The sequence below is a fragment of the Parasteatoda tepidariorum genome, chromosome 7, assembly GCF_982258835.1.
Source record: "Parasteatoda tepidariorum strain Cologne lab strain chromosome 7, Ptep-v5.0, whole genome shotgun sequence".
Taxonomy (NCBI): Eukaryota; Metazoa; Arthropoda; class Arachnida; order Araneae; family Theridiidae; genus Parasteatoda; species Parasteatoda tepidariorum.
In genome coordinates, this window is record NC_141761.1 from 68,843,880 (window position 1) to 68,868,648 (window position 24,769).

General features: G+C 28.6%; 1 protein-coding gene across 1 annotated transcript in view; it reads right to left on the reverse strand.

The window, feature by feature from the left end:
* Nucleotides 1–1,633: 1,633 nt before the first annotated feature.
* LOC107447212 (uncharacterized) overlaps nt 1,634–24,769 on the reverse strand; it is a 29,237-nt gene continuing 6,101 nt past the window's right edge. Inside the window, exons 2-10 of the mRNA XM_016062073.5 lie at nt 21,203–21,303; nt 17,808–18,582; nt 13,623–13,831; nt 12,558–12,641; nt 12,389–12,477; nt 10,597–10,819; nt 8,741–8,863; nt 6,294–6,456; nt 1,634–4,401 (exon numbers count right to left, since the gene is read on the reverse strand). Of these exons, the coding sequence (XP_015917559.3) occupies nt 4,251–4,401; nt 6,294–6,456; nt 8,741–8,863; nt 10,597–10,819; nt 12,389–12,477; nt 12,558–12,641; nt 13,623–13,831; nt 17,808–18,582; nt 21,203–21,303 (1,918 nt within the window). The 3' untranslated portion in view covers nt 1,634–4,250. The remainder of the gene's footprint in view (nt 4,402–6,293; nt 6,457–8,740; nt 8,864–10,596; nt 10,820–12,388; nt 12,478–12,557; nt 12,642–13,622; nt 13,832–17,807; nt 18,583–21,202; nt 21,304–24,769) is intronic.

Below are 24,769 nucleotides of genomic sequence, written 5' to 3' on the forward strand. Positions count from 1 at the left end.
TGAAAAAAGTATAAAAAATATGTTTAATAAATTTCTGTGTCAAAGGGTTAATTATTGAAACAACTCACAAATTGCACAAACCACACACTATAAATTTTTAGTATTTTTTTTTAAGCTTTGAGACTTTATAATGTAAAATTATCTTCTGTCCTAATTAATCTTTATATTTAAGTAGATCTCCAAAACTATTAACATTGTGCATTAGTATGTGAAAATCCTATCCTTAGAACCAGTTTCCATTTTTAGTTTTGCTTACTGATAATACAACCAGGGATGAGAGTAGTCAGAAAGTAAAAAAGAGGAAATCCAAAAAAAAAAAAAATTTATATATATATATATAAACAAAAATGTGACAAAAAAGTGCGATTTTTAAACTTGTAAACCATGTGAATATAAATCCCGATATGAGACTTTTAAATCACGTAAATATGAAACTCTACATCGAATTTAAAAAATGCGAAAATACAAATCATGATTTTTTAATTTTTTGATCACGATGCATAATTTTTAAATCGCACGATATTACAATCACAAAAACGAATCACGATATTGGATTTTAAGCTCGCGTGAATACGAATTGCTACATAGGGCTTCAAAAGCTCGTAAATACAAATCGCGATATTGATTTTTTAAATCTCATAAGTAAGAATCGCAATGTACAATATTTAAATCGCCTGAATAAGAATCGCAACGTTCAACTTTTAAATCAGGTAAATACGAAAATCGAGATTTGATCATATAATCGCGATTTTAAAAATGCATAAATACAAAACACGATATTGGATTTTTAAATGTCGTAAATAAGAATCATAATATACGATATTTAAATAGCGTAAATAAGAATCTCAATGCGCAACTTTTAAATCAGGTAAATACGAAAATCAATGATTGATATTAAAATCGCGTGAATAAAAATCGAGATATTTGAAGAGTCTGGACTTGTGATTTCTAAAAGGCTTGTTTGTATATTTTCACTGCAAATCCACCTCTATTTTTTTCCTCTTTTTTTGTTTGTTTTCACGTCAGAATAAGCAGCGATGTCTGAATTACGAAAATACGAGCTATCCAGCCGACGGATAAAAAATACGGAAAATCTTATTTTCTGTGCGTGAAATCGGAGAAAATAGATAAAATAAGTAAAAATGCGGAAGAATTAGCAGCTAGGGCGTAGATTGAATTTTCTGTTTATCTTTGAAAATCGTAAATAAATATAATTATTTTACTTCAATGACTGAATTAAAAAAAAAACGGGATATTTATTAAAAAAAAAGAAACTTTTAGAGAATCGGAGTTTTTGATAAAAAGGCTGAAATTCGAGAGACAAAAAAAAATCTCATCCCTGTATAAAGGTCAACCAGTTTTATCCCAAGGAAATGATTTTTAGAGAAACTTCAGAGGGAGGAAAAGAGACTTCAATAATTTCCCTCCGTGGAAAATTAAATTCCTCATAAAACATTTTAACTTGCGCAAAAAAAAAAATTTCAGCGGAAATCAGAGGGAAAAATGGAAAAGTCTGAAAAAAAGCGGAAATCCGCGAAAGAATCTCATCCCTGAATACAACTAAGAGCAATTAATATAATTGAATGAATATTTTTATTTTTCAGAAGGAAGAAATTTCAGAGGAAACCATAAAAAGTCATGACAACCCTTTTATTAACAAAAAGATAAAGTATCAGAAGAACAAAAATATAAAATGTGACTGTAATGATAAACATGCCACCTAAACAATTTGAGATAAATGGCAATAAATTTTATTAAAATAAAAATGACTTTTTTAAAAACATCACCAATAATTAGATGCAGATTAATGAATTTTTTAGTCTATTTTGTTTGATGGATGTTAATGAATTAAAAACTTTTACTGCAAAAAATTTTGCTAAAATGTTTAGAGACTTCGCAGAATTTGATACACAATCATTTTTAGTAGCAAATTCAGTTTATGGTTTCTAACATCTATCAAACTACATACATAACTCTAAATATAACATAACATTGAAGAAAATACATAAAATAGAATTGTTGACAACAGCATAAAATAACATATCGAAACATTTCAATGCAAAAGTATTGTTTTAATTTTTTTGCAATAAACGTTTTTTTAAATTTTTTTTATTTAAAATTTATAGAAAAAATAAGCTAAATGTAAAAATAAGCAGTTCAGTTAAGTTAAATGTAAAAACAAGCAACTTAAAATAAAGTATAGATTTTATGAATCTATTTTCGCTTGACCAGAATGTGTAGGGGCGAGGGAACAGGCCATGCATCAGTAAGGTTCTGGGTTCGAATCCCGGACAAGGCATGGATGTTCTTTCTTTCTCTGTACTATCCATCTTACTGCGGGAGCTAAGTTGGCCCACCTTATATGGTGCCCCTGATACAGTAGCCAACAAATCTGCCCTTCAGATGCATGCATTGATTTAGTTCATTCCCCAGGTGGGTATTGGAAGTACAAATTATTTTTATTCACTTATTAACCTTTTATAAGGGCAGTTCCTTTTTAGGAAATAGTGTTATTAATTTGTAAATTAATAATTTAATTACTCAAGTTAAAGCATAATCTTTATTATAGTTTAGGTAGAGAACAAAAAGAAATATCCATCTAGTATGAATAAATATGTAACACCACTTTTTTCATGTATGTGTTTTTCATATAAACACCACTTTTAGTAGCTTGGTTAAAATGTTAAGATCTTTGACCAATTAGCTAGTTTTATTGTAATGAAAAACTATGTAATATCAATTTTTACATGGAACTAATAACAGAAATGAATTTAAAAAAATTGATATTGAGATATATACATAAAAAATGAAGTGTTTTCTAAAATCTTGCTTATGAAACCATTAAACAAATTTCGGAAATTTATAAATTCACAAGAAATGATAATATGTACAATAAAAGTGAATAAAACAGATAAAAATAAGTCTTGTCCATATAACAGATACTAAAAATCAATGGTGAATAAATGCTGAAATCATTGTTGTATACTAATCCTTAGTTGACTTTTTATTGTCTGTAATTTGCAGTCACAATTAATCGCAAAAAATGCGAAGTATCTTAAAAAATTGCATAGAAGAAATCTCAACGACACCACTTTTATTTTAAAATAACAAACTATAAAATACTCATGATAGGAAGATGAAACTTCAAGAACTTGATACACTAGAGGAATTTTGTTGGGAAACTTACACATTTTGGATTGGGCAAAGATATTGTTTATAAAAAATTATTTGTTGTCTTTTTTTAAACTAGTAAAACATTAAATATGCATAGCTTTATTTTAAAAATTTCTATGTTTAATTTTACATCTAGAATATAGGTGATACCTCTTAACTATGATATTATAACAATACTTAATGGCTTAAAAACATTAAAACTCTACTATATTATACTAAGTGTAAGCAAAATTGCATAGACTACATAATGAGTCACAAATTATACACACAATTACAGTTGATATTAGGTTAAGTTTTTTTCATTATTAAATCAACATATTTTAAAATTGCCAAGATTATTCTTCACACTGGCTTTTGAATAATTAAAATATATATGACTAGTCCGAATGAATAATTTGTGTAAAATATTTTATTATTAAACAAAGAAATATGAGATAATTAGTAATGAAATTTTAAGCAAAAATTAAAATTCTAGCTTAATTCTCAAAAAATGTGTTATTTATAAAACAGATTTCAAGATTTAAAAAAAATAAAAAATAAAAACAACTAAAGGTAATTAATATTTTAAAAAAAATTCAAACTTTAGATTTTCAGGTTGTTGGATAGATAATTAAATTTGAAACGGCTTAATTTCAAGAACTTTTTTGTAAAAACAAATATATAAAGAATAGGAACTCAAACATGATTTTCTCTTTTATTTGTTACAAATAATTCAGTTAATTGGTAAATTAGTAAGAATAAAAGAGGCAATTTCCTTAAAAAAATTATGTGAATGACATTAAAAACATCTATTTATCTATTCCTTTAATTTTCAATGAATGCTTTCTGATTACACGAATTTTTCCAAGGTAACTATAGTCAGAAAGGCAAACATGTAAACAAAAGTAAACTTTTCAAGCATACAAGAAGCACATTCCATTTTTAATGATCTAATGGCAAAATATTCATGACACTTGAAGTAAAAATATTGTGCCACAGGTCTAAAGTACACATAAAATAAACTTAATATAATATGAAAGAGAGAAAGAAATATAGTCATTATATTTAAAACCTGACAATGATATACAGTGAGACACCTAAATAATATTGCACCGGTTCTGTTTCTCTGCCCTAATATTCAAATTTGATGATGAAGCACTGCTTTCGATTTTGATATTCTTTTCTCTTGTTTCTTTGACTTCAACACCCAGGCCATCTATTTCTTGAAAAGAAAATTCAGCAGAAGGGCTATAACAAAGATACATAATATTGAAAATAGTTTCTTGGTAACAATGAAGAGGTTAGAATTAAAATTAGAATACAATAACTGACATTTAAAAGTAGCAGTTTTTCAATTTATATGTAAAAAAGCTAATATCCAAATAATTAATTTGCTTGCTGAAGAAAATTGGAACCAACCTTCATATTTAATATAGAGGATTCATATTTTAGTGATTAGATAGCATTCAAATTGGATATCTATAAATTGCAAAGAAATGCAAGTTTCCCCTATACATATAAAGTTAGCATATATGAAATTAAAATTAGGGCAATCAATAAAATTAAGCATGAACATACAATTAATAAAAAAAATAATACTTCACTGAAATTTTATAGTTAATAATAAAATTGATTACTTAGAATCAATGCACTAGTTTTTGAAATTAACTATTTGAATTTTGAATGAAATTAGATCTAGCTCTTATTACTTTATCATCCTGTTTTGAATCACTAAAATATTTGCTTACAGCATTTCAAATGTTAGTTTATATCCAGTTTTGCTTCTCTATTAGGAGGAGAATAAGTTTTAGAATGGCTTGTTGGAAAAAGAAAGGTTGAGATTTCTTTGCTTTTTTTCCCTTCAAGTTTCTATAAAATAGTTATTTTTAATTTATTGCTTACAGAATTGTTTAAGGGGTAGAAAAAAATGACCGTAAATTAGTTACAAGCGAAATTTTATAACTTTGGTAGTTAAGAAGGTAGTAAAAAAAAGTTATATTATATTTTAAACAGATTATGGATATTCTCAAGAAACATAATTTTTCTAACTCATCTGTAGGACAGTAATTTTGACTATCATAATGATCATCTATAAATAGTAACAGCTGACACCTCTGTGAAAGTTTTGTGTGATTTTTAAATCTTGAAGAGATCTGCACCAAGGTTTGTATTCTTCTTTAGATCAACCCTTACGAACAAGATCTAATCTTTAGCAATTTTATTAAATATGGAATAATGTCACAGGGTTCATACAGAGATCAGAAGAAGAAATCCAAGGAGTAGTCAAGGAGCCCAAAATTTCAAGGACTTTTAAAAAGCAGTTATTATAAGGCACTTGCAAAAATGTATAGTTTGTATATTTATTTTTCTCTACCCCTTTTGAAATAAATTTTGACTTTGTTAAACTTCATCAAGAAAAATAAAGTTATCATTTTTACACATAAATACATTTTCCAGTTTCAAATATTTTAATAAATCTTGTTAAAGTACAGATGTTAAAGATTAACATAAAAATCTACCAATCTCATATTTTTAAATTTGAATACATAAGAAAATCTAAGGTATTTTATACAAAAAAAAAAAAAAAATCACAGTAAATTATTAATTAAGTTTGCTTGTAACATGTAAAATTAAAATTATTTGATGTTATTTTTTTCTTCTAACTCGTGCAATTCAATTTTTTTTCTTTTAAAGTTTTTCTTAAACTATTAGACTTTGACAGCTAAGTCATAGCATTTAGTTTCCCTGTTTGGACAGCAAATTCATGTAAGTTCATCTATACAACACAATAATCTAAGGAGTTTCTAAGGACTAATTTAGAAATCTAAGTAGTTCCAAGTACTCCTTGGAGACATTTTTATTCCCAAGGAGTCTGTACGCACCCTGTGTTATCATAAAAGGAAAAGAAACAGTCTTGGACGTTATATTAAAACACAGGATCATTAAAATATCAGAAGGCTATATTTCTTTTATCAATGAAATAAATGTTAATTTATCAGTTAATGTACAGTTTTGCATTATCTAGCAGAAATGATATTTTGCATCAATAACATAATATCAGTGGGACATCAAATTTCGATTTAATATTTCCTGATAAGTGAAAAGTAAATATATTAAGAAACAATTGAAGACCTACTCACCTGGCCTTAGATGGTTCTTTAAAATTAAAATCCCACACAATGAGTTGGTGTCCACCGCTGACAATCCTTAATTTATTTTCAAAACGCGTCAAAGCGAGACAAAAAATGTCTTGTACATTCCCAGTCAAAGTACCGACGTATGTCAATTCAGGGAGCAGCCAAACTAGAAAATGTAAGAAAAATATAATCATGATGTTTAACTAGCCTATATGAATTTTTTTGTTGCTTAGATTACAAAGTTATAAAAGCCAACTATTAACCAAGCAATTAATAAAACTTTCATAATCAGATAATTTTCTTCATGTATCATTATTGATAACCCTGAGGGGTCACGTCCCAGAGGTACACCCCCTACTAGATGACTCAATGACATCAAAAATGACCTGAAAACCCTAAAGATTAGAAATTGGAAGGGAGTTGTCATGGATAAGAGGTGCTGGCGTATGTCAGCTGTTGAGCCAGCCAAGGCCTGCAAGGGGCTGTTGCGCTGACAAAGAAGAAGATTAATATTGACGCATAAGCAGATAAGTTCCCTTGGGTGAAGCTGTAACCCCCCCCTAGAGTGGCAGATAGGGAAATGCACCCATTTGCTTTTTTTGTGAGAGGTAAAAGGGAAATAAAATACCTTCAGTGAACCAACAGAAAGTCCAACTTCTTTGGAGACAATGGTACTTAATTTTTTCAAGAACAGTGCAATAATTTTTGATAGTATTAATGTTAGTGTCCAGGTAGCAGATGCACCATGAGCTGAAGTCTAGGTCTATGGCGAAAAGTATGCAATCAAGACTCATTATTTAGCAGTATCAAACATGAATGGTGCCCATATACCATTCTTGGGCACACAGCAGAAGATCCTCTAGAACCAGGATGCTCAGTAATTTGGCAGCCACAGTTGATGTCACCTTTGAAGGGAGTTTAGTATTTTTTGCTAAATCCATGTACACCAAATCAACAATAGCACATGAGTTTTTACCTCATCATTAGAGTTCAGGTTAGCAAAACAATGATTGTCAGCAAGTCTAACAAATGTCTGCTATGTAATAGGCTTGGATGGCAAATGTATCCCTTGAAATATTTACATATTTTGCCATTTAAACTATTGCATTAAAAAAAATTCAGGGTTATAGACATAGTAATACAGCGGAAAAATTTATCAAAATGACAACTTGCTTTTACAAGAAAATTGTCTTGAATTGTGCAAGTCAAAAAGGCTTAATCAAATTCATGTGCTCTTAAGCATATTGTATTAAAAAAATCAGATAAAAAAATCTTGCGGAAATCTGTAGTCACTGACTGCCAAAAATGCAATGAACAAGAATTAGCATTCAGAATGAAATAATTATAAATCAGTGCATCTTTTATCAAAAATATTGGTATTTTTAAAATTGTGAGGAAATTGCCAGTGATAACAGTTGAAAAAAATGTGGTTTCAGATGGGATCATCATGAAACAAGCACACCAAAAAAGTGATTTTTTCCAAATGCGATCCAAAGATAATAGGTCTGAAATATATCACGAAAAAAAATATTTTGCATAAGTATGAACAATAATTAATTAGCATTATAAAATAAGCTAAATTTGATAGAATATAATTCATTTATCCTAATCATATAAATTGAAATATATCTAATCATATAAATGAAATAAACTAATAACATGAAAATAGTTCTGCACAAAAAATAGCTCGCAAGACAGTTTTATTTCTTAAGGCATATATAACCAAAATTAAATTGAGACAGTTTTAAATGGAAACATTAGCATAAATATTACAAAATCCTTTAGAAATATTAAAAAGTTTTCAAAAGATAATTGCTGTTTCAAAAATAAATTTCTTTCAAAACTGCATAACTTGACACTTATAATGATGCTTGGATGAATGCAAAGATGAAATAAATCTTTCGCAAACTTTGAATGATGCTTTCTCTAAACAACCTGGGTCTTAATCTATTTCCTCCAAAATTGGTTTTAGAAAAAAAAAATTAAATTCTTTAATTACACTAATACACTTAATTGTTAGTGTGATGAGATATAAATTTGAAAATATTTTTATGTGAATATCATTTTCTTAAATAAAATAGGTTTTTTTAACTACAAAAAAATTGCTACAAACCAATTTGTTTTTTAATTATCATTATCCTGACTGATTGTTAATAGTAAAATTTTTTGTAAAATATTCTTAAAATTAAATCTTATACAGTCAGTGTTGTTTATTACGATTCTCCATTACTGCAAACATTCCTTATTATGACTGATTAAGTCCCATTAGCCATTCCTTTAGCACAACGTTATTTAAACTTTACAAGTAACAGTTGCATTTAATTACACTTTAAGTGTAACTCACTCATATAGATAAAGTTCATATTTTTATGATGAATCAACTATAAAATTATAAAGCAAAAAAGTTTGAATTTAAAGTACAAAAAAAAAAAAAAAAAATTCATACTCACTATTAATGCTACCAGTATCAGTTGTTGCATTATATGATGATGAAAGTAAAATATTTTCTTTAGCTAGAAGAGCATCACATTCACCAACACTCTCTTTTTGGTTAACCAAGGATCTCAATCGTCCTAAAATTATGAATAAAACCAATAAATTTATTTCAAAGGTTTCTTGAAAAATGTATGGAATCAAGAAATTATTATCTTTTTTAAAAAGAGCTATGGTAATTAATAGGGAAACCATTGGGGTTGAAAGTTTATTATGTAAAAGATTCAGACAACAATTAAATTATAAATTTTTTAAGTCAAATTAAAAAACATAGTTTTTAAACTATTAATTTTATTATTTTTAGTTTGTCCATGTCAAAGAAGTTCATAAAAGGTAATATTTGATAAATAGCAATACAGTTTGCTTGAACATATTAGGAAATAAATGCAACTTGTATTAGCATCATGCATGTAACTATTGAAATTAGAGCAATTGAAGCCAATTTGAAGCTTTTACGGACAAAAAAATTCTAATTGGCGATAAAATGACAAAATAAATTCTGCCGGTAGTGACCAAGAAATAATTTAAACTTGATTTGCAATTAGCATAGAGCATCAGTTAACATTTGAACAATAAATCTAGTTTGAAAAAACAGTTGAAACTTTAATTGATGTGAAAACTTTGTTTCTAGAGGTCAGAAAACACTCAAAACTTGTATTGTCCAGATACAAAGCTGATGTAGAGATGTGAGTGTTCAAACTAACTAGTAAGAGGTACAAATTTCTATTAAAAGATTTTAAGCTCAAAGACAAAACTAAATAGTGTCTTTACTAAATGAGTGCTAGTTATTTGCTATGCAGAAAACTATTTAAAGCAAGATATTGAATTTTTTAAAAAATTTTTTCTCTCAATAAAATACAAACGTAAAAGTTGTCAATATCTTTACTGCATTCTGAAAAGTTAATATTTCCTTTTTTAACTAAATAATAAAGTTTTGCTACAAGCAAGACTAGAAATCAAATGACGCAGAATGACCTATCACTACATAGAGGAATCTGTCAAGTTTTTGCTAACTATTATAAATTCCTTAAAAAAGGGCATCTTGCCAGGAAAATAATTTAACCTTGAACTAAAGAGTAATACAGATGAATATTGAACCTGGGATATAGTGAAAATTTGGTTATAGTGAACTGTTTTAGTGATTCCTTCAAAATTCCCATTTAACACTATTTTATAAGCTTATAGATGACACTTAAAAAAATGGTAGTTCGTTTGTAGTGGACTAAAATTTTTTCCCATCAATGTTAAACTTAAAGGAGTTGCAATTATAAATGACAGCATTTCTATACATTATAACAAATCTTATTTTGCATGCTCTCTTTTCTGTTATGCAAAAAGCAGAACATACATTTTCTCCTTTTTTCTATATTGATAAAGGATAAGAAATTTAGGCAACTTTTGTAAATGAAATTGCCATTAAAAGTTCATAATTAATTTTTCCGTGGAGAAAATGAGGACTAGGAAATACTGAATTCTTTATTAATTGTTGATACCAAAATTATTAAACTCTACTTAAATTAAAATTGTAGTCAATCGAAAAATACCAATTTCTTCCATAAATAAAATGTAAAAATAAATTAATTTTTCCTTTTAATATTTGATTTATTATATATTTAACCAGTTAATAATTGAAATAAATTATATTCTATTGTTATCCCTATTATCATATGCTAAAAAAATGATTTTTCAAAGAACTTGGATATAAGGAACTACCATTTATAGTGGACTTATTGTTGGGTCTACACAGTTCATTGGTTATAGACAGTATAAAAAATGTATAAATATTTTACTTTAAAATGTACTCAGTACATACCTAATTTCCAGTTTAATACTTTCAAACAAGAACTGCCATCGCCTAAGTAAAGAGTATCATTATTAACAGCAACTGACTTCCAAAGTGTAGGCCCCATATCCAAACCTTTTGAGGAAGTTTCTCGTCGCTTCCTAGAGTAAAGAGGTTGCAATTCCTCATCTTCATACAACCAAACTTTTACTGTTCCATCAATAGATGTAGAGAAAATATAACCATCATGAACCTGTAAATAAAAAGTCACTACTCTAATTAAAAGTTCATATTGAATTTCTGGAAAACAAATTCCTTGATTATCTCAAATAACAATTCTAAAAACTAATGTAAGCAACAATACAATAAAATCTTAAAATAATGAAAAATTAAAAGTTAAGTTCTTCATTTTCAACAGAAAATCCTTCTTCTACACATGACCTGATCCTATTATACAGCATTATGATACACTGTACCCATATACTAATGAATTTCAAACAAATGACTATCATTTATAGTCAGCAAATCTTGAAAAAAAAAAAAGCTTTTACCTTTACTTCAAGAAGTAAATAAAAATCCTAATTAAAGTAACATTATAAAAAAAAAAAAAATTTTTTTTTATAAAGTTTCAATAAAAACATTTTTTAACATTAAAACAGAAATGAGCTAGAGATGCATTTGTGTTAGAAAATTAAGAATTTTTGCAAGGAAAAAAAATTAAAAGGACCTTAAATTTTTTTAAAAAGGTTTTTAACTTCTTTTCCTATGCTTTTACATAAAAAAAAAAAAGAAAAATCTTAGGTTCTCTAGGGTTTTAGTATGAACCACTTAAAACATAATGTTGCACTTTCTTAAATGAATATTTCTAGAATGACAAGGATCTATTGTTGGGTGATTCTTTGGATTAAAATTTATAATTTGTACAAATTTTCTTCAACAATGCATTTTTATTATAAACTAGACTTTCAATCTTATCTTTTAGCTAACATTTCATAAAAACATCTATTTTTAATTTCTTTTATTTTTTAAATAATAAATATGTCATTTCCTAGGCTGTCCCCTAATCCCCTGGTCTTTGAAAAATAATCCTAATATATGGCTCTAGAGTCAAACTCATACGATGACTTGCTTCTGATTAGGCGTTTCTTTTGTAAGTTACCAAATGAGATTCCCAACAAAAATATCATGATTTTTCTATCACTATTTTACTTTTAATGGGACACACTGGCCACTGATACAATAAATCCTTGAGTCATAAAGCTGATCCGGTGGTTTATTCTACAGGGGTCAGTCTAGGTTTTTCTGAGAGGTACCTATTTTGTGAAAATTTAGACATAATTTGTGAAAATTAAAAATTAGATTAAAAAATCAACACAAAAATATGGTAAAAATATGGATTTATCGTTTCTTATGAGACCCAAAAATAAAATTTTAAGAAAAAGTATTTTGTGAAACTACCATCTTCCTAAAGTTGAATTTGTGAAGGTACCACTAAACGGTAGTAAATTTGGCTTGGACAGACTCGTGTTCTAGGTCACAAAATAAATAAAATAAAAAAACTAAGGATGTTTGCAGCAAACTGTATATAAACTGCTTCTCTTAGCTATTAAAACTTTAAAAATATTTTATACATCAAAACTATTAAAAAATTCTAGAAAAATGACCACAATTTACAGTAGAAATATATATATAAATTTTTTATAAGTAAAATACAAATTAAAAATAAGGCAACTTTTTTTAAAAAACTAATAATTTTTTATATAAGAAAATATTGTATACAAGTATTAGATAATGGAAGTAATAAATATAAATTTATAATTGCCTTTAAATCAGAGACTGAAGAGTCATGAGCTAAAGTTGAATCCATTTTCTTTTTCTCTATTAAATCCCAAATTTCCAAATTGCCCCCTTCTATAGAAATAATACAATGCATATAAGTAAATTCATACTTTTAAATTTTGAAGACTTGGAATAAATTTATTATCACTCACCTGTACCAATAGCACAAACATTAGGTTGCAAATATCCCATAGAAGTGATACTGTTGTATGTATAGATTGAAATCAATTCCTTTCCTACAATTAAATATGGTATTTAAGAAAAAGATGTTTCATACAAAAGTTCAAAGTCAAGAGTTTGAATTGCAGAAAAAAAGACAATAACATATTTAAAATTATTGCATTTTGTCTATTATTTCCTACAATAAAGGTTCCAAAGAAAAAAATACATAACTAATTTAAATTTCAGAAATTCTATTGCCTTGCCAAAAATATTTTCAGTCTATGGTTCTGTTTTTATGGTTTTGGTCACTAAAAAGTTCTTTGTATTACACCCAGCGTTTTCACTACAGCGCGAGAATCTCGCATATTTTTTTCTTTTCTCGCAATAAAAAATTATTAACACGAGAAGTTATTGTTATCAAGCTTCCCTATTTACCAGTATTGTTCAGAACCTTTTCGAACAACAGAACCCCTTTCAGAACACATTTCTCTGCAACCACGTGTTCACCGTAGGTAAGGTTTCTTCATGTAAGACGTTTACATTTTTTGTGCACGAATGTAAGATCTTCTACTCCGTAACGGCCAAATAAATATAGCCAAATAAATATAATAGCTAATTAAAAAGTAGATATAAAACATTTTCCATATGACAATCCAGCAAAAATATTCAATTAGAAGATGTTAAAAATGTATTATAACTAAAGAAATAATTTTTTTCCAAGTCTATTCGTGTTTTTTTAATTTTTAGAAATCTCACTTAACTTTTTGAAATATCACCCTGTTTTTTTCTGTAATGAAAACACTGATTACATCTGTTAATAATTTGAAAATTGTTTATAATTTTTGTGAAAATGGCGGAGAGCAAAAAGTTTTGTATGGCTAGAACCTTTAGAATTGAAATTTCATGCCTTGAATTAGGATATATCTAAATATAGAATATCAGAAATTGGTAGATAACCTAAAAAGATAGTTGTTGACTGAGAATGTTCTCCGTCTTTTTTTATTTATTTATTTATAATAATAATAATAAAGAAGCATTTTGATCACAGATCTTACCATTATGAACAGACCAGGCTTTGATGTGACAGTCTAATGATGCTGAAATTGCAATTACAGTGGTTTCTTGCGAATTTAGTTTCTCAGCGAGTGATTTTGATTGAATAGGATCAAGAAGTACAATAGATGTCACAGCATCAGTGTGGCCTGCAAAATTACACAGTTCCACCTGCTCATCAACATTCCATACTTTCACAGTTGTATCACCACTAAAAGCATAAAAAGCAACGCAAATTGGTTTCATAAATATATTACAATAAGATATATTCTACATTTATCATGTAAAGGGAGAGTAATGTAAAACTTCATTTGAAAATTTAAGAATTTAATTCTGTAATTTAAGTACAGTTGCATATCTTGTTTGCTGTGAAAATAACCCTATAAAATTATACAATAGCAAATTAAACAAATATTCTCCAAAATTAATGTGCATGTCTCGTAGAAGCAGGTAAAGTTCATTGAAATCTGGTTGGTATAGACAGTGGTTTTTCATTAAAAAACCATGAAATTCTATCGAGTTGATTAAACAGGAGCAATATATAAATGGGTGAAAAAATAAATATGTAAAATATCTGTCAAAATAATAACTCTATAGAACAATTAACTGGTTACAAATATCACAGAAGGTTTAGGATTAGCATCACTTAAAACTTAAATTATGCAAATATTTATAACCGTGACTTTTCTGCAAATTTAGACAAATTAGAGCATAGAAATTATCAATTAACTTCTAAATTTTTTCAGCAAATTTTTCAAATTTTTTCAGGGTTGCATTCAAACAGAAATTGGATAAATTTCAATAAATTACTTTTATATATCAGTGGATGTGATGTCAAAAAACATGTATAGTGTAATAAATATTTAAAGCATTAATAGGGCAGTGCGATTGAAAAAACAATAGATTTTAAGAAAGAGGCTAAACTATTTTCTATTGTTAATGCTATGAATGCTGAAATAGTTTCAAAAAACTGATTAAACAAAATTTTTAAAAAATAAATTTTTGCAATAAGTATCTAATCGTATAAAAATGTCATAAATATTAAATTTTCAATTTTGAAGTTTTGTCATTTTCGTTAATTTTTCTAATGCACAGCAGGAAACATCAGATTGAGATACATAAATTAGTACTAATATTTGAGAGAAAATTTCAAAACCAGAAATTTAAGGCCCACTGTGAGCTGTAGTCAGGGTTGCAAAAAAAACCCCGGGATTTTGTAGAAAAACTCAACCCGGGTGGGGGGTTCAAAAGAGAGGGCAGGGATAAGTATCTTATTTTAAAATTAATAATTAAGTTTAATTTTATAAATTGACTTCATATTGATAATTAATACAAATAAATTGATGTGAAAGTCTGAAATTTTTTTTTTCTGACATCACGATACAAAAAGTTACATGTACTCACATACATCACACATTTGAAACTTATTTTAACACAGGATTACTTTTTATTTATAATTTAATCTTAAAAAATATTTGAGGAAATTTTTTTATTTGCATAGAAGGCGAATCAATGGCACTGAATAATCAATGGCCATACAGTCAAATCTAGCAGGCAAGGTGACTCTCCAGTCTCCAACACAATTAGTTTCTTCACTATAGGTTCATTTTTTTTAGGATAGACTACATATATATTTCAATAGAATAGCTCTTTAATATAACAGAGGATAAAAAAGGAAATCAATCTTAGAAAAACCCACTTTAGGGTGGGTTTTACTGGGTTTTTCAGATTGAGTTTTACCCAAGATCGAGTTTTATTGGGCAGGTGGGTTTTTTGCAACCCTGGCTGAAGTTGGAGAATACAATTCCAATCTCGCACCTATGCTTGTAGGACTAGTCTCATAGGATTAGGATCTCAATTACACAGATTTGAAGTTTAGAAACTAAAAAATTCACTTTTAAAATGATGATCTTTTATTGATATCTGGATCACTTCAACCTTTCCTTCTGGAGTTGGAGAATGATGGAATTATGACTGAAAATATCAGAAACATAATTGTTGAAAAGGAGCTGTCTGGTTTTTGCCCAATAGTGATTCTATAATAAAAAAAATTGTGTCGCAAAATTTTTAGAAGAAAACTTTTTAAAAATTAATCCCAACAACAATATGCAGAAGAAAAATTTAATAAAGAATTATCATTGATTTTGGATTGCAAGACAAGAAAAAAGTCTTTTTGATATGCTAGAATGATTCCTTAAATTGAAAGACTGCTTACAAAAAACTCTGATCCATACAGATAGTTTCTGAGGAAGAATTCAAAGCAGTTTTTGTGATTTAAATGTATTGCAGCCAGTCTGAATAGCTGTCTTAAATAGTTGATAAAGTGAGAATAATTGTTGGCAGCCGAGGCCATAATGAAGTTATTATTAAGCAAAAATTATTGTTAAAACAGATTTAAGTGAACGCCTAGAATATACACTTGAAACTCGCATTTATCAAAGAAGAATGGATATGAGCTATGTTTTGCAGCATGTGCATCATCACGGATAACCTAATGACTTGGGAATGCACTCAATCAAGTTTTTACATCTCTAAAGCACAAATAAGTAAAATGGAATATTAAAAAAATCTATCTGCAACTAGGTGAAAGAAAAATAAAATATTTCCTCATCGCATTAGAGTATGAAAAGGGAAATGAAAACAAGGACACTGAAAAAGGAGATATTGAAAATGATGGACCAGAGACCAGTAAAAGTTGATAAAGTGAGACATACAAAACTGCATAGAGTGCTCAGGGATCTATACAAAAAAATTATGATGAAAAGAAATTGATTCTATAATTAACAAAGGAGGTGGCAGATAATGTGGTAGAGTACTTAGTGCTGCATATGAATACTTATTATCCATAAAAAAACTAACAATAGTGCAGTCAGGAAGAGACATTTCATCATGTGCTTCATTTGCCTCTAAAATTCGATGTTTAGTAGTATGCTACTCAATAGATTCAATATGTGTTTTATAATCTTATTCTTTAGAATAAAAAAATTGCAAATACGTTTTTAAGATCACAACCTTTCATAATTTTCTTCATATTATCTTTACAATGTAAGATTAAATGTCATATTGTCTTTTCATAATTCTATCAGTTGTTTATAATTTATTTAAATTCTAATTTTGAATGAAATGATAAGCTGAGATTTGCCCAACTTGCAGGAATTGTAAATCTACAACCCAAACTCCAACGCAGCAAAAAAAAAAAAAAAAAAAAAAAAAAAAAAAAAAAAACCAACAACTTTGGATTACACAAGCCTAAAATAAAGTATTTAACAAATAAATGTTTTGCGCAAGAATTTTGATCAACTATTTTCAGACGGAATACTGGCAATGATGATTTTGATGTGAATATTTGCTGGTGTTTATACTTTTAACACGAATAAAGCAGGCTGCAGAACTAAGAGAAAAAGTGATTAAGAAAGTTATAAAAAAAGCTGATTTAGTCATTTAGAACAGATATAGAAACTATTGGAAGATTTGGAGCTGTGTAATTCTGATATTCTTAGTGTTTTTTTTTAGGTTGTTTCTAAGATACTGTTTTGAAGGTGACAATCTAACATGCACAAGTCTATATTGTTTGTATCTCTTTCATATCTTTCAAATTAAATGCAAAAATTTCAACTTAACTGTGACACATGTAATTTAATGAAAGTTAAATTATTTTATGCAAGAAAATAACCATGATAAAGCTACTGGCAAATGTTGAGAAAAACATTTTAGAATACGGAATTGTATTTATAAAATTAATAAAAAAAATTACAGATTTGTATAATAATGAAAATAAATTTACATGTTAACATAACAATTTCAAATTTGATAATAATTATTATTCAAACTTGGTTCTGAATATTACACTTATGATTGTTATATCATTCTGTTAATTACTAAATAACACTTTTTCAATTGACTCAAGTAAAAACTTTGGTTAAAATGCTGATGAAGCCTTCATTAACCCACTGACAGTTCTGCACGTAAAAAGTCGCATTTTAACCTGCAGTCTTCTCTGCATAGCAAAACCGGTTTTCCCATGTTAACTGATAGGGGAACTGTGTGTAGGGGAGAAACATTCTCCCAATTTTGCCCATTTCCTTAACCGCCAGTGGGTTAAAATAAAATTCTATGGTAAGTTAAAAACAATAAAATTCAAAAGAGTAGATTGTGATTTATAGAGTAAAAAAATAAAAATGGATTACCTAGCAGACAAAATTATTTTATCAAAAGCAGCAACACTATAAACGGTATCAGCATGACCTTCAAGAGGAGTGGTTTTTAAATCATATATTCCTAAATATCTGATATCATCCTTTTTTAAGACGTTTGTAGATTCTTCTTCTGCAGATAGTGTCGCAGAACATTCTAGACTATCAGATGGAGGTGAAATTGGTTCACGGATCAATGGGGTAGAATCTGTAGCTTCAGAATTATTCCCAGCATTTAAATCAGAGTCTTTTGATGAAACACCAAGTTCAATATTTTCAGGTTCATTTTGCATAGAACATTGTGAATTTACTTCTGTAGGTACTTGTATTTCACTGTTATAAGAACTATCAGAACTAGCAATGTCTGTAGAAGATTCATAAGAATTTTTATCAGAGAAGTTTGGTGTGTCATAAGCAGTATCAGATGCCGGATTGGAACAATTGTTGTACTGTTCTAAGGTAGGCGGAGAAAGATGCTGAGAGTCTTGAGTATCAGTTACAACAAACTGCATGTCTGAATCAGTTGGATTTACTACTTCACCACTCATCAAGCAGTGTTCATCTTCAGTGATGTCAGGAATTTCATTGAATCTGTCACTATTTGTCATTTCTTCGTAATTAGATCTGTTGCCATTATTTAGTGAGCCATTAACATGATTATTATATGATTGGCCATTATAAAACTCATTCTCGTTTGAACTACCTTCCGGCATAGAAACATCATTTACAACATCAGATGGGCTACTAATTTCTGAACCAATGTAAGAATCTAAAATACAAAATAAATAATAAAATAATAATGTAAACTAACTGCAGAAGTCTAATACAATTAAAACCAACTATTAAGAATTCGATAAAGTAGAAAGTTTAAATAACTAGAATTTTTTGAAATTTGTATAAAAAAGCTTTTTATTTGTTTGCAAAATGGTGTCAATTAGAACATTTAAAAATTTATAATGAAATATTGATCTATTGTAGATAAAATCTACCTCTTTCACACAGAAGCGATAAACTTTTATCTGAACCTTATAACTAAACTTAAACTGCACAAGTTCAAAACAATAAGTGGTGTCAAGCTCAAGCTTAAGGAAAACTAAATTTTTTTTTTAATATTAAGTTCTATGGTGTTTTGGGTCCATTTAAAATTTCTTTGAAGTAAACTTATTATTATACAACCATTAATCTTTACATATAATAAAATAAAGAATGTGTGTGTGTCTGTATACCGGATTACGAGTAAACGTAATCCGGTAAGTAAAGAATACAGAATTTAACATGAAGTATAAGGATGAGTACAATTCTAAACTTATAACAAAGTCCGAATTTTGATTTTTAAATTCAGAGACATTTAAGAAATGGAATTTCATTGGCTCAGCAGAAGTAATTGTTTCAAAATAAGTAATAGACTATTCAATTTTGTCAAAATATTTTAAACATAACAGCAGTGGTATTTGTTAGCTTATAGTTCTAATAAAAAAAAGCTGTTTCTTGCACATTCTGCAATTTATAATACAGTACAGAACCTCTTATCTGGAAATCAGAATACCGGAACGAAACTCAATACATTTTCCCGCCATTTAAAAAAAAAAAAATTCTCAAAAGATTTCAGAATTCTTTCTTGTTAAAAGATGCTTACCATCATTTTAGAAATAATCATTAGTCCCCCAAACTGTCAAAAGAAGTAAGAGTTTTTTTAAAGTTATTCTAAATATATATATTTTTTTAAGTTGAATTTGTCAATAAAAAAAAAAAAACGGCTTTCGTAGCGATTCAGAAAACTGGAAAAATCAGTTATCAGGAACAGCGATGGTCCCGGATAATCGGTTCTCTACTGTACTTAATAATTTTTTATTTTTCATGCTAGGTTAGCTGAAAGATCAATGTGATTGTGCTATCATAAGCAGATTACGTCACCTAATTAATATTTTTAAGGTTTATTTTTTTACAGTTATACTTTTAAAATGGAATTTTATAAAACTAAATAATTTAAAATCAAAGGTAATTTAAATTTAAAAAGAGTTTTGAACAGAAAAGCAAAGCTGAGAAAAAATAGTATTCATTTGTTGAAAATAAAGTTATAAAATGCTAATATTATTATTGACCCCAAAAATAATTAATTTTGGTAATAGTTACATAAGTAAAAGTAAGTCTGCACTAAAAAGGAAAAATAATAGAAAAATGGAACTAATTAGTTTAAGAGAACATTAAATGATGTCAATGATGCTTAATTATTTTTAGTAATAGGTACTAATTGAAATAAAAAAAGAAGCTTGTACTAAAATGCTAAATTGATGGAGAAAATTTAACTTATTAATTGTAACTAAATTAACTTACGAAATACTGTTAAAAGTTGCCATAATATTGACACCAATACTTTGCATTTTTATAATAGATTTCTTATGGCCCCTCAAAGACATAAGTATAGAAGAAAGTACCTTGACTTTGATAAACTTTTAATATCACGAGTTGCCTTGAGAAACAGCATTATGCCACATAATACTGAATAATGTAGTTAGCCTTTATTTTGCATGAGTTTTGACTTATCTTAAAAATGAGTTTTGATTATTCTAATACTGTAAATCCATTGAGAAGGGCAACAAATAATCTATGCATATAATAAAATAAGGAATTGCTATGTTTGACCGTCTGACTGTGCGTAAACCGGATTGTGGGTATACTGTAAGCTTAAGCTCTAAGAATGCAAGATTCAAAATGAAACTAAATTCGTAAAATTGTAAAGAAATTAAGAAGCCAGACTATTTTTAAAAAAAAAATTATATTTCAAAATCGGAGACATTTAAAAAATGGAATTTTCTCATTTGCTTAATGGAAGCCAATGTTTTAAAATAAGTTATAAACAATTCAATTTTTCAAATATTTTAAATATATCATCAATTATGTTTGCTATGTTATAGCTTTAATCAAAAAATATATTATTTGTGTGTTCTGTTATAGTTAAATATGCATTCCTTGGGATTAGCAACATTTTTAGTGCCCTCCATGATTTTCGACACATCATAGCACAGGAGAATCATTACATACATTCAAGTGATTTTCATCAAGGCAACTGGAAAATTTTTGTTTGAGATTTTATATTTCAAGACAACAACAAACACAATACAAAGAGTATTCTGAATAAGGCAAAATTATTCTCAACTGTTTTTATCTTAAACAGCTTACTTTGCTGTGTTGATGGCATAATAATATAATATTATCGATACTAAATAAATCAAAGGTATTATATTCTCATTTAATAAAAGATAATAAAAGATATCAGCTAAATTTGATAATAAAAGATGCTAATAAAAGATATCAGCTAAATTTGATATTAAAATTGATATTTTTTAAAATAGAATTTGAAATTAGTGTCTATACTTCTTCACACTTACCCAAAATAGCACTTTCATTAGAAGAGGATTCCAATGAGCTATGTGCAACCTTCAAACGCTTATTACTTTTACGTGGCGATTCAACTTCTTCACTGGTTTTCCTGAGGAGAAAAATTAAATTTAATTCTTATAAGTTAAATGATAATAAAACGTATAGTCTTTTAAATAAAAAATGACAGTAGGAGCTAAAATCAGAACAAGAAGTAATTATTTTGGATTAAATAGAAGAAAAAGAAAACTTGTAAAAATGCTAACATTTAAAAGTAAATACTTTGAATATGAATAATGTGAATATAATTCGCGATCGCAACGCTCGAGTACGCCGTCTAGCGGGAGCCTGTAAATATCAGACATTAATTTATCACGTTTTCATTTAGTTCCATCAAAGTCATTGACTGAATCAGACGCCATTTTTTAGCAGCAAATAAGAAGCAAAATTTCCCTAAGGAAAAGGCCGAAGAACTTGAAAAAAATCTCCAGAATACTAGTAAATCTTTAAGGAACAGAACATGCCAAACATTTGAAGAAAAATTCCTCAATAATTTTTTATTTCTATTATCAACAAACTTGCAACTGATGACTTCCGATTTCGGATACTGTTACAGATGTGTGTATTAAGGTAAAATGCATTTCTTCTGTCTTCAATTCATTACGAATTAAAGTGAAGTCAACATTGCTTTCCTCATTCCAGTGAATAAATATGAATTCAGAACATACAGAATTGTAATAGTTATAGCATATTCTTCTTCGTTATAGAATAGTATATATTTTTGTATCCATATAATTCGGAAAACAACAATAAAAAATTATCCAAGTTACTTGAAATAGTGCCATTTGTGCTGATTTTTAATTAATTTGAATCGTTTTCTTGGTAAGTTTTTTTTAGTTTTGAAAGAATAGATCATTTCAACTAGAATTCAGCTGTTCTGTTTTTAAGATACATATTCAAATTCATATCAATTATAAAATTTTGCTGTGTAGTATGTTATCTAAAAGTATTGAAGGGATAAACTATGTATCTATTATTTGAGAATAAAGTTTTCAAACAAGGAACTTATCATTTTGGAATTCTCCGGGAATTATAAATCAGGTAAGTGCAATGATTTTTACAATAAAAAATTTGCTTGTAAATATTTTTTTTCATTTGATGATGGTTCTCTACAGAATGGTTTTTTTCGTCTGATTAAGAACTATAAGAATAATAAAAAAAGAAACAATATGGAAGTTTTTATTTCAATGTAAAGAATTCTTAAAATCGTTTTTTTATCCTAAGAATTCTTTATTTTCCGTTTTTTAGTTTATAATTTTTTGATAAAAATTGTTCTCAAAATACTTTTTTTGAAAAATTAAATGGTATAACATTATGTGCTTATGTATACTTCTTGTATATTCAGTAATATTTCGCAGGTTCTTTTTCAGATTTTTCAATGTGAAATGATTTCACCATAAACCTTTCTTGGCATAAACGATTTTATTTAGATGCATACTTATGCCACGGCACAAACATGAAGTATATAGAAAATAATAGTAATTAATCACATAATCGATGAAACTTCGCACTCCATCATAGAACTTTCCACTCTTCTCTCACCAAGCTAGAGAACCCCCTCTCGCTTCTTTGTTTTCCCTTAAGTTTTTTTGTATCTCGCAGCGCCATCTATTGTCGACGATTCTTACAAGTCCCCCCAAAGGAAGCACATTCGTCACCTTAGAGACAATGCTGCTGAGACAGAGAGAGAAAACCTGAAAAATACAATAAACAAAAAAAAACAGCAACACAGCTTCTATTCAGGTGATGAAATTCAAGTGAGAGCTCCAAAATATGCAGCTCCCAAAAATCATAAATATATATATAAGTATATAAAAAAAACTATATTCCTTATGATAAATAAAAACATAAATATAAACAATTCAAAATATTACAAAAAAAAATTATTTATTTATATATTTTTTTTCTTTTACACGTTATCAATGTAAAAAAAACACTTTTTTTTTTTTTTTTTAAACAGCCCTGACATTTAAGTTTTGTTCCGAGTTTAAGACAAATATATATATACATGATTTCTTTAGGAATTAACTGTTAACCTTGATAATGCGTCGGCATTTCCATGTGAACTGCCCTTACGGTATGTTAAAGTCATATTGTAGCGAAATAAGGACACGATAGGGTTTTAATCTCTTCGGACTACAGTCTGCTGAAACTTTTATGTCATGACCATCGACATGGGCTTGACCTGGTTTGCTACTAAAAACATCGGTGTACGATTTTAACACATTGAATAGTTCTTTTCGTTGGTAATATTTTAAGTCACCTTTCATATTTTGCAAGTGGGTCCATAAGTCTTCAGTAGATTTGTCCATAAGATCCGCTGGTGCATAGTGGATATCTCCAAAGTCTTCATCTTGGTCGAAAATGATACCAATATGATCCACTCGAACAATATAAGGCCTTAATTTATTTATGTGGAGTTCCCTTATACTCCCGTTTTCCATTTCGACTTTGGCAGAGTGAGGTCTGGTAAGTTCGATTACAGTAGCTGGTCCTTGCCAAGTACTGAGCAATTTGTGAGATGACGATGGGATTAGCACGAGGACTTTGTCCCCAACATTCAAAGTCTTATCCTTAGACCGTAAGTTGTATCTTGATGTGTATCCGTCTTGAGAGATTTTGGAGTTTTCAGCTGCAATGTCATGAGCTTTTCTTATTTTTCCGATAAGATCATGTAGGTAAGTTTCAATTGAGCGGGATGCAGTGACTGGAACGCTACGTTCGCCTGTCCAAATCTCTTTCAATAAGGATAAAGGTCCCGGTGGCAGTCTTCCATACACCATCTGGAAGGGAGACAAACCAGTGGTGCTATGTGGCACTTCCCTGTAGGCAAACAGAAGATAGGGAAGGTGTAGGTCCCAATTTCTTCCATGTTCCTGGATATTTTTATTCATCATTTCTTTTAAAGTCCTATTCCATCTTTCGACAGCACCCATACTCTCGGGGTGTCCGGGAGTGGAAAATCTGGGACATACGCCAAGTAAGTCTTCAAAAGATCGGGTGAGTTTGGCTGTGAAATTAGTTCCCTGATCGGAACAAATCATTTTCGGAAATCCGGTTTGAGAAAAAATCTTCATCAGGACGTTGCATGTGGTCTTTGCACTTATTTCTCTAACAGGGATGGCTTCTGCCCATCTAGTGCATAAATCAATTGCACATATCACAAACCGATGACCTCTTCTGGATGGTGGTTCTAACGGTCCAATGCAATCAACACTCCATACTTCAAAGGGTGTTTCTGGTCTGACGATAGGTTGGATTGGAATTCTATCTTTATATGTGATTGTTCGCTTCAATTGGCATTCCTTGCAGCTTTCACAGAACTTCTTAACGTCTTGTTTGATAGTAGGCCAGAAGAATGAATATTTAATTCGTTGAGTTGTCTTTTTCTCACCGAGGTGACCAGCAAGAGGAATTTCATGAGCCATTCTCAGAACTTCTGTTCTTTTCTCTAAGGGTAACACAACTTGTTTGATGTTTTCGCCACAAATATTCTCCGAGTGAAGTAGAATTTCGTT